Below are 15,995 nucleotides of genomic sequence, written 5' to 3'. Positions count from 1 at the left end.
AGCCCAGTGGTTCCAGGCCACATGTGTTTGTATCCTTCCAGGTGCCACAGGTCACTGTGGTTAAAGTAGGTCCCTGGGTTGTAATGAAGATGAGTCCGCCAAATACAAAAGTCCTCTTCCTTTGCAGTCAGCATTTTGTTTTATTCCGTTTCAATGCACTGTCCCCAGCAGCCTATGGAATTTTATACAGGCCTGTCACTGGGTTCCTGTTCTGTGTTCTCCCAAATGATAAAAGCATCTGTGCAGCCCAGGAGCTGCTACACCATTCTATAGAATATAACAGAGGCTAACATACACCAAAATGGAGGCGTTGGAAATGATGCCTGTCAAAAGACATTAAAATGCCATCAAGAACTCTCTTGAGTTAGGAACATCTGCCAAAACTAATCTGAGTTTTTTCCAACCACTGCCAGCAGAATGCATCCATGGTCTGTAGGTTCCTCCACTGTTAAGTTGCTCCTCACAGCCACAGGAATGGTGCTGGCTGCACATATGGTAAAAAAGGTGCACAGACTTAAGGCTACTTGCCCTGTTACTGTTAATTTGCCTAAATCCTTTAAACATTTGTCATATATCAGAGTGATACGGCATCTTCCCACTGCAGAAACAGGGCAATGTGTGTTTTTAGGATATTTGCTTGCTGCATAAATTGGCATCTATCAGTCAGAATGTGTCACAATCATACCGGTAACACCTTGATTTCAGTACCTGCATCCACTTTATATGCAATTTCCATTCCCTGGGCTTTAAGGGTAATAGGCCAGTCTTTGCCAATGGCGATTGAGATATGGAATCGCTGTACAGAGTTCCACCATTGAAGTTATCAATGTATTCCTTCAAAGCATTTACATTTTCCTTTTGCCTGCATGGGTTTGCAAACTGGTTACACTCACAACAAATGCTGCTCTTTTGGCCAGATACTAGACAGTCTGTATGTGCATATTCACTTCCCGAATTCCTACACAGCCATCAGCCTGCCTTCTGGTTTTGTGCTCTTCCTTGTGCTGACTGCGTGCCCCATGGGTTTTCTTCTCATGTCTGTCCTTTGTATCCCTCTGAGCAATATCCTCATGTGTGCTTCCTTGACTATCCTCTTCATGGAAAGCTTGCAACTGAGTTTAGCTTGTTCCATTGCTTCGCAGATTTGTATGGCTGTTTTTAGGGTTAGCTCACCATCTCTCAGCAAACTTCCTTCCCCAAAGCTCACTGCCATCCTGTTTCTAATGGGGAAATCTGTCAGTGGAGCCAAAAATAAACATCACACACGTTTCTCTTGAGCTTCCAGTATATAAAACACTTCTCAACCACATCTTTGCTGTTCTCATTCTCATGCAGAAGAGGAGTCTTTTATGACTTACTTTCTTCCAGAGCAAACAACAATCTTCAAGCTGTGCTAGGACTCCATCAAAATTAGAACAATCCACAGGTAAGAACTGGAAACTATTACAACTACATAAGGCCTCTGCACAACATGAAGTTAACATTAGGGTCACTTTCCTGGCATCATTCGGGTCTCCATCCACAGTGGTCAGATATAGTCAAAACCTGTCTTTAAAATGCTTCAGTGAATCCACCTCTGTTTACAACTGTAATCAGCAACTACATTATCTAATGGTTACTTCACATATATCTTAACAGCAGGGAAACCAGAGCTTGCACTTAGGTGCAGCCTGAAACTAGCTACTATGCTGAGCAGTCACAAAGTCCAGCTTCAATGGAAGACAGTCACCTATTGACCACTACTGCCATCTCCCACAGCCTTACACAATAACAATCAGAACAAACAAATAACTTCGTAAGACAAACACCGTTGATCAGAGGTGTCAAACATCTAGCCTGTTTGATACACTCATGTGTCCTACACAAGCTTTCATTTTAAATACATTTCTAGCCCTCATGACCGCGAAGTTAACCTTCCAAATTAGAACCAAGTATTGTCTTCTTGGGTACCTCTGCACAGCAAAGAAAAACCCACGATACCGAGTCTCAGAGCCTAGGTCAACTGAGACAGGCTTGCAGGGCTTGGACTTTGGGGATAAAAATCACAGCACAGACATTCCCACTTCGGGCTGGAGCCCGGGCTCTGAGACCTTTTCCCTTTGCTGGGTTTGAGAGCCTGGGCTCCAGACTGAGTGGAAATGTCTACACTGTTAATTTTAGCTTCATGAGTGCGAGTCAATTGACCCATGCTCTGAGACTGAAAGCCGCAGGTTTTTCCTTGCAGTGCAGAAGTAACCTTGAGTCTGCAGACAGTCAAGTAATAGCTGAGGGAATGCTGACACCCCCACTCCTTGTTCATATAACTGGAGTGTGTGTTGACTCTAAAACCTAATGACAACACTCTCCATGTTATCATGGGAGGAGGGATAGCTCCGTGGTTTGAGCATTGGCTTGCTAAACCCAAGGTTGTGAGTTCAATCCTTGAGGGGACCATTTAGGGATCGGGGCAAAAATTGGGGATTGGTCTTGCTTTGAGCAGGATGAGGTCCCTTCCAACCCTGATATTCTATGATTAACCATTTAATCAGCAATCATTTTATCAGCTGGACCAGGGAACAGGCTGGATGAGAAGCCCATGCAGGTGGGGACTGGGAGCAGTTGCAGGGAAGGAGATGCAGAGAGAAGAAAATTAAGAGAGACAAACAAAGAGAGAGATGAGGGATGGAGACAGAGAAAGGAGGATGGAGAAAGGACAGAAACAGCTGTTGTCTTAAGGTGAGCGAGGCTGAATAGGCCATAACTCCTAATAATGAAGATGATAGTAAAGGTTTAGCTGGGATTTTCCAAACTAGGAACCTAAAGTTGAACTTGGAAATCTTCACTTAGGCTCCTAAGTCAGTAACAACATTTACAAGGTATTGAGCTTCCCACCAACTTTATTCAGAGCCACTGGCTGCTCAGCACTTTGGCCAAGATGCCTGAACATGGACTTAAGAGCCAACTTCAAACTCCTCCATGGCTTTACTTACCACATTAAGCAGGGGATTTTCAAAAGTAGCTAAGGAATTAAAAATTAATATGACATGGGCTCCAGCATCACTTAGGTGAATCTGAAAACCTTCCCCAGGGTCACAAGCTACTCTTTATCTTTGTGAAACCCCCTCTTGATACCTATGGGAGATCCTCTAAGGGTAGCAAAGGTGCCCAAGTTCAGACCTCAGCCCAGGTTACAAAATGGAATTTGGCCTTCTCCAAAAATGAGTTTGAAACCCTGGCATAGATAATGATAGATATGATATACCTACCCACCTACACACACACATGCAAACTGATTGATAGACTGACAAATACCACAGACAGACACTTTAGATTGGCCAGAGGTGAAGGAACAATGAAAATCAAATTGAAATATTTTATTCAAAAAATGTAATGAAATTTGTATAATTATGAAATGTATTGAGTACATTACATGACAAATAAAAATGCCTACCCCCAGTCCCTGCATGATCTCCCTTGCTCAGAAAAGTGCCTCTTTCTTGCTGCATTGGTCCCCTAGGCTTCTGCACTGATGTCACTGTTAAGGTGACACACAAATCTTTGTCTGTCTTCGTGTTTGGCACACAGTAATATGAACAAGCAAGCTGTGTACCGGGGGGGGGGGGGGGGAGGGTTAATTGTATTTAAATGTATTTTATTTATTCATTTTTTTGCTTCCTGCTTGTTTACTTCCCGCTCCTATCTAAGAGGAACGGCCCTGCATATTCTGATGCAAAGGAGGCTGTTTTTTCACAAGTCTAGAAGATGAGATAAGACGACAGTTGTTCTCCCAGGCAGCACCCACAACTAAAACGGCCGCCGGGACATCTTCAGAGAAATCACACACTGGGTGGAAAGGCTGTGACTGATGAAAGCAAGCGGTAAAACAAACAGCGTAAAGCTGATAACATGACCTCAAAATCAGGACAATGCAACGGATCCAAAGATGACCTTTTTGCTGCCTCTTACTACATGTAGCAGTGCATAACTCAATACACTTGGCAAGTTTATTCTCCTGCTGTGTTATGAGGGCACTGTAGGCACCAACAATCGAGTTACAGGAAATGTCAGGAGGCCAATGAATTGCTGAGGTGGATATCCATTCCGAATCCCCATCAAGCACAATGATTGTAATGGCAGCTAATACAGGATTGTAAAACTTTTAATACCATGCTCTGTGTGGGTGAATGGCTGGTGCATAGTAAGAGCAAATGCTCCTAAAAGAAGCATAAGGAGTCAATGATGCTTTTTTATTGTGTGGGTGCCAGCTTATTTTTAGGGACACAAAATTAAGAGTCCTGATCGACTAAAGCCCTTAACGGTTTCACTGAATGCTGTATGGGGGACTCCCGCCCTCTGCCTCTACAGCCCAGATCCTGGAGACAATAGTAGGAGGATCTCTGATGAGACAGGAGCCTGAGGGCTGGGAAGAGGAAGCATGCAGGCAGAGCCCCTCTATGCCAAAGGAGTATCTCTCCCAATGCTGCCACCTCCTCCAAGCAGTGCTGCTCCCCCCACGTCTCTGGCATGAGCAGCAGAGGGGAGAACAGAACTGTGGAGATCCATCTAGGTGAATGTAGGGAGGTGAGCCAGCTGTGCAATATGAAAGTCTCCCTGTCACTGCAGTGGAGTTTGCTTCAGTTCCCGTGGCCTGCTCCTCCCCTTGCCCATATCCCTGGGCTCCTAGAAAGGAGCTTAGACAGCAGCCGTGTTGGAAAGCAGGCAAAGGAAGGCCCTGGGTGGCCTCTGGAGATGAAATGCTCCTTTGCAGATTTGGAGACATGCAGCAGAAAGTTGGCAGTGGCTCCTCCCCATCCGCCCCTCACATCTAGCAAACAGCCCTTCTGGATTTTATCCCTGGAATTCTCTCTCTCTCTCTCTCTCACACACACACACACGCAAGCCATGAATAACTACGGCGAGGTTTATCCAAGAGGCTAAGGCATTCCGAGCAGCAAGGTGGCTGGGCCTTATAGCCAGGTTAGCAAAAGAGCCCAGCAGTGCCCTAAACTTAGACACCTAAACCAGGGCCACAGCCCTTTGGAGTCGATGGCAGTTTTTCCACGGACCGCAGTGGATTTCAGATCAGGGCCCTACATGGCTGGATTTTCAAAAGAGCTCAGCTCCCACTTAGGCACCCAATGAAGTCATCAAGTCTTCCAAAGCGCTAAGCTCCCATGAAGAAGAGTGGAGCTGCTTGGATGCAGGTGGCTTTGGGAAACCCAAGCCCAGTTGTCAGTGCTGAGGGCTTTTGAAAATCTGGCCCTTAATTTTCAGCCTGCTTTGAAAGCGCCTCACAAATGAAACGGAACAACTCTACTGCCCAAATGACATCTGGGGTGTGAAATAAAATAAGCCTAATCTTGAGGGGGATCTCATCAGTACAGGTTATTATTCCCCCCTTGCTAACGGCGAATGGCCCAGCCATCTTCAGCGAGCTGCAAGCGGTCTCCCAGCTGCCGAGATGAATTATGACTAGCATGAGTAATATTAACCCCTCTGGGATAAGTCAGTGGGTAATAAAATAAAAACCGCACAGCTGCTAATGGCAGCAAACAGAGTCTTTATTAATCAGCAAGTCTGATCATATCATGAGAGAGTTACCCAGCCTTCTGTACGGGCCGTGCTGCAATAAAGTCAAGGGGCACCATGCTCCCAATGTTTGCAGTGTACAGAGCAGTTTGGTGCTAATCATTATCCTGCCACGTTTTAAGGAGGGGATACAAATATATACAGCTTATCTGTCATGCCATCTATGGGGGTGGCTGTGTTAATAGTCTGGCCAGGTTACTGAACCTCAAGGTAGTTAAAAAAAGGGGGGTGGGGGGAGAGAGAGAGAGAGAGAGACAGACAGACAAATGCTGTTTCCTGCAGGGTCTCCCCATAGTGTTCATTTGCAAGGCCTACTCGAAAGAGCAACCTTTCAGACACACAGCAGCACAGCTAGTTGTCATACCAGGGCACTTTTACTTAGTCATAAGGAGTGAATAAATTCACATCAATTGCTATAAGAAGGATTCAGCTCGCAGACTCTGTGGTGTAAATGCACGTCTGGTCTCCATTTGTAATGCATTCAGCTGACAGCACCACTGAGCACTGGTAACAAAAAAGTTCGGTGTATTGCAGCCAAAGTGGGCCTGTTCATTTCTGAGTCAGAGAGCTTTTATTGTCACATGTTAATGTGCTTTTAACACTGATAAATGATGAAGAGCTACAAAACATTCAACAAATGACTTTGTCAAAAGATAGGGGTTAGGTTGTCCATTGGCTAATCCAATATACTCCGGTTCCTAGTTCCCTTTTCTCTGGGATGCTGGTTTTACATCCCCATTAACTATTCTCTCTGTAGTTTTCCATGCAGTGGAAAGTCTGATCAAAAGTAACAAAAGCCTTTGTTAGACTGCACTGGGGGCCAAAATGTAAGCACCAGAAACGTTCACAGGGACTAGGCTTTCCATGCTTTAAGAGAAATTAAAAATAGCAAGCCAGTCTACAATATGGAAACCCAATTGTACTGTGCAATTGTGTCATCGGGAAAGATTTCATTACAGGATTATTCTATGGTTACAAAGAACCAGAAAAATCTTTAGGAGACACGAGGGAAAAAGATCCCTTTCTTGATAATCTCATATTTTCAACATTCTTGAATCACTTTTCCCCCTCAAACTCAAGGTCTCTCCTCTCCCCTCCCTTTTCTAATTGGCTGTGTTAGTTTAAATCTTATTTCCAACTCTCTCTGTCTCTCCCCATCCTCCCAGTGCTACAGACACCAGGCCTTTAAAATTCCTGCTCCACCCCATTCCATGGCCCAAGGATGGCTTACATTTGCGCCAGGGCATCACAAGTTGTTGGCGTGGCCGCCACGTCTTTTGGTTATTGTTATGTTTTGGTTTAAGCACTGTTTCCTTTGTCACCTTTGGTATCAGAGGTGCCATATAAATATGATGCAATGTAATTGACAAAACCCCCGCATGCAGGCTCAATGAAGGTTCTTTGGAAGTAGAACTTTACCTTCTGTGTGATGTGGTTGACCCAAGGAGAAGAGCAGTTGCTGAGGTCCGGCCCTTGTGGGTCCCAGATCCCATCAGGAGCGAGACACAGGAAAGTTGAAACACCTAAAAAGACAACACAGGAAGGACAACTCAGGAAGGACAAAAGACAACTCTGTATTATCTGCTACCAAATGCATCAATAAGCCTGGGTCTATTTTCACAGGCTTCAATCATTTCATAATGAGAGAACATGTACCCAACATTTGCAACCCATGTAAGCTATGTTTTGAGGACCTCAATGGGACGATATGCCTGGCCCACATTACTATAGTATCCAAGCACCTCACAATCTTTAATGCATTTATCCTCACAATGCCTCTGGGAAGTAGGGAAGTACCATTATCTCCATTTCACAGATAAGGAACCGAGGCACAGACAGACTACGTGACTTGTCCAAGGTAACACAGGGAGCCTGTGACAGAGAAGGAAAGTGAACCTGGGTCCCACAAGTCCTAGGCTACTGCCCTAACCAACAGACAAGCCTTTATCTTTGCTTTGCACCCCCCCCCCCCGATCAGTCCCTCAGACTCACCATCCCCCTCCCCTGCCATTTTATGAAGATTCTGCTGCACTGTGAAGCCCTGGAACCACATGGATGGAAACACACCAAGTTTAATAGCTACAAATAAGATGCAATACAATTCAAATAAGATGCAATAACTCACACTCCCCCGATCCCCACCACCACACACATAGTGACAAAAGGGACTTTAGGGGAGAAGCTGCTTAGCAAATACTTCCTAAACACTCTCATGAAAAAGACAGCAAAATATACCAGGAGCTTACAGACAAAGAGAAACTCAGTTTCAATGGTTCAGCGAGACAGCTTTAGAAAGCAAGGAAGCAGAGATGTAGATTAAAGAGCCTGCATCCCATAAGGTGCTCTGCACTGAAGAGCCAAACTTTTCAATAGGGAAGTAAATGAGATATGGGGCCTGATGTTACTCCCATTAAAGTCAAAGAGTGTTTTGCTGATGTCTTCAAAGGGAGCAGGAACCAGTGTACTGACAACACATGGCAGCTTTAATGAATCATATGAATCACAGAAATTAGAGCTAGGAAAGGTCTATTGGCCTCTCTGGACCATCTCCTGCCTGCGGGGAATTTTTCCATATTCCAAAATACTTCATCCAATCTAGTTTTCTATAACTCATGCAATGGGGGCATACAGATTCCCTATAAAGACTATTCCACTGCCTCATAGATCTTGTTGTTAGGAAATGGCTCCTGATATTCAGCCTAACTTTTCTTTTGCTTCCTTTCTTTCCTTTATTTTATGACCAGGACTTTATAGATGATTATTGTATTCTCCCCTTGGTCATCATACAGCTGAGCAATGGGCCTGATCCTCCAATGACCTAAACTTTGCGTAATCATTTACATCTGCATAAAGTGCCTCTAAAAGGCACCAGAAGTACTATTTTATACCCGCTCTGCACTCACTGGGTCCAAGTCTCTTCTCACAAACACAGGGTTTATATGTATTTTATGCTATTGACTTCACCTGGTGTGAAAGAAGGCTCAGAAGCAGCGCATACGTATGTAAATGATGACACAAGATGCACGGCACTGGAAAATTAAGACCTAACGTATTTTGCGCCTTTAAATTTTTCTGCACTTCTTCCAAAGCTGTATTAATTTTTTGTTGCTCTTTAGTGAATTCCCTCCACCTTCCTCATATTTTATCGGTATACGGGTTCTCAAAACTGGATACTAGAACCAGTTCCAGATTTACAATGGCACCAAAGGAACTGTGGCGCTGGGGCAATGCTCAGAAGTGGCCCTGTCTACTCGCTCCACCTCCACTCGGCCTCTTCCTTGGTGAGGCCCCGCCTGCCGCTTGCTTCTCTAATAAGAACATAAGAAACGTCATAATGGGTCAGACCAAAGGTCCATCTAGCCCAGTATCTTGTCTTCCAACAGTGGCCAATGCCAGGTGCCCCAGGGGGAATGAACAGAACAGGTAATCATCAAGTGATCCATCCCCTGTTGCTCATTCCCTCCAAAAAAGAGAGTAGCTTTTCACCCCAGACAGGACTTGAACCCACAGTCTCTGGTTACAAGGCTAATGGCTAAAGCATACGGGGTATACTCCCACTCCCACTCCCTCTCTGCCCACTCCCCACTGTGTGAGCAGGGGCAGGGCCTCGAGGCAGAGCACAGGTGGGGTCTTTGGGCAAAGAGGTTGTAAAGGGGCGCGGCCTCAGGGTAGAGCGTGGGCAGGGCCTCGGGTAGGGGTGGGGCCATAGTCCGGGTACCAGGGCCCACAAAAGATTAATCCGGCCCTGACTAGAACTGGCTAAAAACCTCCTGAACATTTTCACCAAAAAACAGACACATTTTTCTTAAACATTTTGGCGGAAAAAAAAATCAAATCCAGTTGTTTGACATGTCGGAGAAAAAAATAATTTTGAATTTTGACTTTTCAAATTTTTCCCCCCATTTTTTGGCCAGCTCTCCTGTATGTATTTGACGGGAGAAATCTGCCTTTCCTTCCCCAGGAACTTCAGCGGGTGCTGGAATTGTGTGGTATTTCTGAAAAATCAGCCACTTCCAGTTAGGTGCCTAGCTATGGATCACGGAGCCCAACTTTCTGCACCCCAATTTGAGAATCTTGGCCACAATCTTTAAAATGATATCAATTGAAACAGCCGAAATCACACCACGGCAAACAATAAGACTTAGGATTAACTTCGAACAACCAAAACCTCGTCAATCAGCCCAGGCACTGCTCATCCATATACAGAACAAAGATAATACAGTGTATTGCATAATGTACTCAACAGGGCATTTCCCTTGGGGCACCAAGGCCTGATATTGCCAGATCCTGGGCAGCCTCCCCTCCCACTCTTTTCACTGGGAGTTGAAGGTGTTCAGAATCTTGCAGGGAGTGCTCGGCATATTCAGGAGCTGGTCCTTCATACAGCTGGGAATTCCTCAGCTGCCTGCCACACTTCCTACATAGCCATTAGCTGATTCCACTGATGCCAGGCCATGTGGGCCTGCCTGCCTGCCAGGAGACAGTGTGTATGTTATAAATGATAGTAGCAAGCAGATCTCTGACCAAGTCACTGAAAGAACCAGACAAATGGAGAAAGAGGCAGAGCGTCATAGAATTAAAGGCCAGAAGGAACCACCAGATAATTGATTATGACTTCCTATATATCACAGGCCAACATCACCACCCAGCATCCGCACATGGCTTGCTCAGGCCAATTCAATGGGGCTCACCTACTGTTCCCATAGGGCAGGGCTGCTTTGCCATCTGTCCTTGCCGGGTCCTAAACCACATGATCTCACGGGCTTCCACAGCATCACAGCTCTCTGCCCCTACAGCGGGGAGCTGGGAGGAGGCAGGTGGAAGGGGTGTAGTCATTTCACTGGGGACATCTACCACCAGGGAGGGCGTGCTTGTGCTCCTGTTCCTTCTGCCTGCGGCTGAGGTGGTGGTGGTGCGCCCGGTGCTTGTGGCAGTGAGGAGAAGAGGGGTGCTGGTGGTGGTGCTTCCCATGCCATGCGCCCCAGATGTCGATACTTCTGAAACCAAGCAAAAGTACATTAAAAAAATGCAATTGCGGATCTCTTTGGCTTTGAGATGTTCTATCATAGAGGACACATAAATATTCCATGATGCACTGTTTACTCTACAAAATTAGCAAGGACCATAGGAAGCGACTACATCAAAACTGTGCCCGAGTACCAAACAACTCATTAATTACAGCTTTGCGAAAGGTAGGCTTTCATAGTCCTTCCCAAAGCATAGCAAAGACACTCTCTTTACAGAGTGCAACTACATTACAAAACACATAAGAGGTGTTCAGCTTCTTCCAATCAAACATTAATTCCTTCTTAAACGTCCGCTGGTGACCACTGTAGGCAAGGAAGAATAGGCCTGGAAGAATTAGATTTTTATTGCTAAATCTCAGCCAATGTCGACTTCACCTACATACACAAACTGATGAAAAAATATTTCCATTGATAATCATTACAATTTATAGATCGGCAAAACAAGAGAAATGCCGCTTGAGAGCTTATTAGTGTCAAAAATCCAGAGATATACAATTTTGAATGAGGCTCATTACAAATGGACTAGCAAATGCATAGTAAAAACAGGCATAATCTGCTGATTTAAAGATATTTACTTTGAATATTTTGACATGTGAGGTTGACAATTTGTGTTTTAATGGTTCACAAAGCTTTAACTATCACAAATCTACTCTCTCTAAATAATTGCCAGACCTCCCCCCGCCCCAAAACCATGAATATTCAAATAGATAAAAATGGGGGGGAAATGCTTAAAACCTATAATTTTGCACAACTGAACATTTAAATTGATAGAAATCTAAAACGATTCTTACAAATAAACATCAATATGATCTGTCAAAATTATCAAGACATAAAAATTGAATTCTACCACACCTATGTATAAGTATGTAAAATTACAATAGAATAGAGTAGATCTTTCAAGCAAGCTCATGTCACTCAGTGGTATTAACTGATGGATGGCTAATTTTGGCTGACCTGGAAAAGCCTTCCCCAGGAACTGCTGCTCAAAGAGATTCCCAGTACCCTGCTCAATGTCAGCCACAGTGCAGAACTGCGCTAATGACTACCACCAATGACTGTGTGAAACATCCTTCCTGTATACATCACCCTCTTGCAGTGCCTGACAAGAGTACTGTCTTATGGAGAGTCATTCCAGCCACAAGTGCACACACAGGGATTAGCCCAGAGATGGTTTATGGAACTAATTCATTCACATTCCATAACAACTCCCGTGCTAATGCCTGATCCTACCAGTAATGCTGGCGCCCTCCCAATGGCGCACGTATGGTGGCCTTAAAGGAACACCTCACAGAAGGCACATTCCTTGATGGTTTAATCATTAAAAGGATGTTCCATTACAACTGTTGCTGACAAGATGGGCCTGGCAGCAGTGAGAGGTTAACTAATTTAAAACCACATTAACCTGCTCTATGTTGCATAATTGCTCTGCTAAGTATTGTGTGTGAAAATATGGAGAGACAGTTCCCCTGTAATTACATTATTTTGTCTGCTATTTAGACCCACATGTTGGCTCTGATTAGGACTTCCGAAAAGCTGACCAAATAGAGCACTCTTATTAGGTACTTCATTACAATGTGCACTTCAGGCTGAGACAGAGCTGTGGGTCCTGGCTCCCTACTGCCTTGTCTCTTGTGCATTCATTTAAAGTGCCTCCATGCTGCACAGAGGGGGAATGAGTACACAATGCACAAGGGTAGAGGAGAACTGGCTTCCTGTTATCGCCACCGTCGAAAAAATGGATGCCTTTTCCACCACCTTTTCCGCACTGAGCAGGGACCCACCCCCATGACAGTATATCATACATTTTTGGTAGGAGACTGAGGCCTTCCGATTTTTCACTTGGCGTAACATTTTGCTTCACTCTTGAAACTAGGGCTTGCCAAAGTGTCCAGTTTGGGGAGAAACAAGAGTCCCACAAGCCCAGTTTCATGGCAGGAGAGTCACTGCAGCCCATGACACTACACAACACCATTTAAAGATATGTTGGCTTTTTCTCCTTAAAAGCAAATATACCCCTTGAGGCCCTGGAGACATACACTTTACTTAGTACTCCCTTGAGTGCAGGGGACTGGACTAGATGACCTCTCGAGGTCCTTTTCCAGTCCTACATTTCTATGAGTCTATGAACGTAGTGTCTGAGCACCTCATAATTGTTAATGTATTGATCCTCACAGCACCTTGCATGGTAGGGATAGGTTATCATCCCCATTACACAGGTGGAAAACTGAGGCAAAGTAACATGGGGAATCCAACCCATGGATTCAAACCCAGATCTCAGACCAGTGCGCTCACCACTGGACAATCTCTCTCTTCTATATTGAGCACTATGACTAGCTAGCTAAATATTCTTGGAAGAATCTTAAGTTTTTAATGGGGAGATTTTTATCGGACTCAACTATCAATTTCTTGCCATTTACATTTTTTTTAAAAAATCACTGTTTCTGTGATAACATTATTAGTTCAATGTACTTGCTTTATGGCTTTCCTCAGTGACAACCATACTGGGCCCAACCCTGTGATCTGTTCATTCAGCATCAGTTGCATGTGTTTTGCCCCTTTTGGGATCAGGCCCTTTATTATTAACCTCCTGACCCTAACTTGCCAGCATTAAACACTGTGGTCTATATGTGTGCATACAAGAACTGGGTTTGTCAGGAGGCGGCTTTGAAAATCAGGGTCGTTTAATCTACCATGGGGCTGCTGATCATATTTTCTAGCATGTTCACACTGACTCACTTTCACTCTGTGTTCTGGGTTTGAATGAATCTCAAAAAAAGGCAAAGCAAAACTTCACAAAAATCACCAGGTTTCACCTTGTTTCTGTTCAAAGCTGCACTAAAACACCAAGCTACATATGCTCTCCATCTGAAGTTACTGCATGGCTAAAAGGTTCTTGAGAACTTCAGCAAATATGGTATAGTCAAATTTCACCTGCTTTTACTTTACAATGTGATTAGAAAGGAAGAAAGAAAGAAAGAAAGAAAATTGCCATAGGATGTTTCCAGTTGCCTTAGGTAACTATACTTTACCTTTAATTTTCAGAATAACATATACTAAGTAGTGTGAATATAGAGATGGTCATGTCTATATTAGTTAAGGCACCTAAGGCAAAACTGACCTGTAATTATGAGTGACCACTCAATTTTTACAAACATTTCTGAGTGTAGGTGGAAAAGACAAATTGTTTTTCAAGAGTCAGTGGAGAACAATACCAGAATTAATGCCCAAGTATACATAGCCAACATTTTAATTAATGGGTGTCAAAAATTAGGGGGTAAGTCCATATTCAGGCAACTCACTAAGTGACCTGGTTTTCAAAATGATGAGTGCTCAGCAGCTCCCATTGACTTGAACAGAAATCTCGGGTTGTTTGAAATGTTGAGCCTGCTTTTTAGAAATAGTTATTGTAAATCTTGGAGTATATTGGTTTTAGGTTGTAGCTCTGTAAGGTTTATTTTATCAGGTATGCATTGGGAATTTACAAATATGTTTCCTTAGTCATAAAATGGCAGTTATTTTATCTGCCTAGACCCCTGGGCATTGATGCAAGAAGCAGTTTCAAGGGTATTTTTCTCTTTCTTTTGTATGTGTGTGTGTGCTTCTCTATTACTGTTACAAATAAATAAATAAAAACAATCTCAGCACTGAATGCAGCTTCACATGAAGGACAAACAATAAGAAAGGATAAAACAACTGGTCTGAAGTCACCGAACAGAATTAGATGGACCGAATTCAGTTCAAAGTTCTAATTATTCAACAAGTCACCATGATAATGAGTTCCAAAAGACAAGACTGCCATATTAACAGCAGTGAGTTTTACAGAACACAGAAAGCTCCCACTGTAGATTTCACTCACACATCCATGTACTTTAAAACCAACTTAATTGGTTAGTTGGAAAAGAATAGATTGGAATCATTTACATATAAATAACTCTTAAATCCAAGTAAAACCACGAATAGACTGCAACTTGTGCAAATTTACTTGAATTTCTACAGTACAGAATACAGATGAGCTACCCAGATTTAGCCACATTGCCAATAAATGGTCAATTTGAAACTTGAAGAAAATCAGTGTTGCATGGGGCCATTTTAATAGAAGACACTACTTCATAATACAATGTTTTCTTACAGAAGAGCAGTAACCTTTAAAAATCATTAACTTTATTATAACTAGAAATGCGGATGTCTGGTTATTTTATTTTTATGGCTTGTTTTATTATGCTTTGCCATTTTGAGAGTTTAAGGTTAGATTTAGGGTAAATTTAGATTTCTATAACAAGCTTTAGATGCAGAACATTTGTGAGTCTCTACACTTGGATTCTATGGAGCATCGTTCTGGTGCTAAATGTAACCCACAGAGCTACTGGGAAAGTCTGAGCCCTGGTTTAGGCAACCGTCCCTTCCCCTAGATAACCTAAAGCAATACTTTATTTTTTCTCCCCATATCCTATACATATACGGAAAGTCTACATCAATAATATAAGACTAGCTTTTCCAGACATGCTCAGACTAGAGTGACAGCTACAAAAGGGCATTTCTAAGGTCCTCAGCAGGATAGCTGCAACTCACTAGGAAATATATAGACCTACCTAATGGGCTGACTGTGTGAGGAAAAGATATGACCCATCTTCCCTGCTCTTTCTATTTCTCAAATTTCACAGAGTTCAAGACTTCAAGATCCATGCTCAGGCAAAACTCCCATTAGGCTCAGTGGGAATTTTGCCAGAGTAACGACCAAGTAAGGACTATGCTCAAAACAAGCAGTGTTTTCAAGAACGTGGAATAACCACATCCTTTATTTTTTACTTCATTGCCTAAAGTGATAGCCCAGCTGTATTCAGTTAGGCTAAGATCACTGTATGGGTTCCTGACACAGGAAGAATCCCATATGTCATCTCATACTCAGTTATATTCACTCCTTTGTGGCATTGTCAGACACCGGATTGTGTTCACCAGTGACCATACACTAGACTCATAGACATTAAGACCAGAAGGGACTATCATGATCATCGAGTCTGGCCTCTTGCACATTGCAGGCCACAGAATCTCACCCGCCCACGTCTGCAATAGGCCCATAACCTCTGGCTGAGTTACTGAAGTCCTCACATCTTGATTTAAAAACTGCAAGACTAATCTTTTTATATTACAATACAAACTGCTTTGATTCTAGGCAAGAGTGCCTGTCATCACCAAATATTCATTTGCTCAGGTAATCTTTTAGCGTGTCTAAACATCAGGAAAATTACCCTGGGTAATTCATCTTTGGAACAACTTACCTAGGGACATGGTGGATTTTCCATCACTTGAGGCCTTTAAATCATTTCTCAAACTGGGGGGCCCGACCCAAAAGCGGGTCACAAGGCTGTTGTAGAGGGGGTCGTGAGATCACAAAAATACTGC

General features: G+C 43.5%; 1 protein-coding gene across 30 annotated transcripts in view; it reads right to left on the bottom strand.

The window, feature by feature from the left end:
- ADGRL3 (adhesion G protein-coupled receptor L3) overlaps positions 1-15,995 on the bottom strand; it is an 821,427-nt gene that overhangs the window by 181,917 nt on the left and 623,515 nt on the right. For 21 of the 30 annotated variants that reach the window (XM_073340228.2, XM_073340229.2, XM_073340198.2 and 18 more), the window contains 2 exons: positions 10,260-10,565; positions 6,988-7,091 (listed from right to left, as the gene is read on the bottom strand). In XM_073340228.2, the coding sequence (XP_073196329.1) occupies positions 6,988-7,091; positions 10,260-10,565 (410 nt within the window). The remainder of the gene's footprint in view (positions 1-6,987; positions 7,092-10,259; positions 10,566-15,995) is intronic. The other 9 variants (XM_073340203.2, XM_073340207.2, XM_073340210.2 and 6 more) reach the window with 1 other exon arrangement.

Source organism: Lepidochelys kempii, chromosome 4 (genome assembly GCF_965140285.1).
Source record: "Lepidochelys kempii isolate rLepKem1 chromosome 4, rLepKem1.hap1, whole genome shotgun sequence".
NCBI lineage: Eukaryota > Metazoa > Chordata > Testudines > Cheloniidae > Lepidochelys > Lepidochelys kempii.
This window is presented reverse-complemented; position numbering and strand designations above follow the sequence as displayed.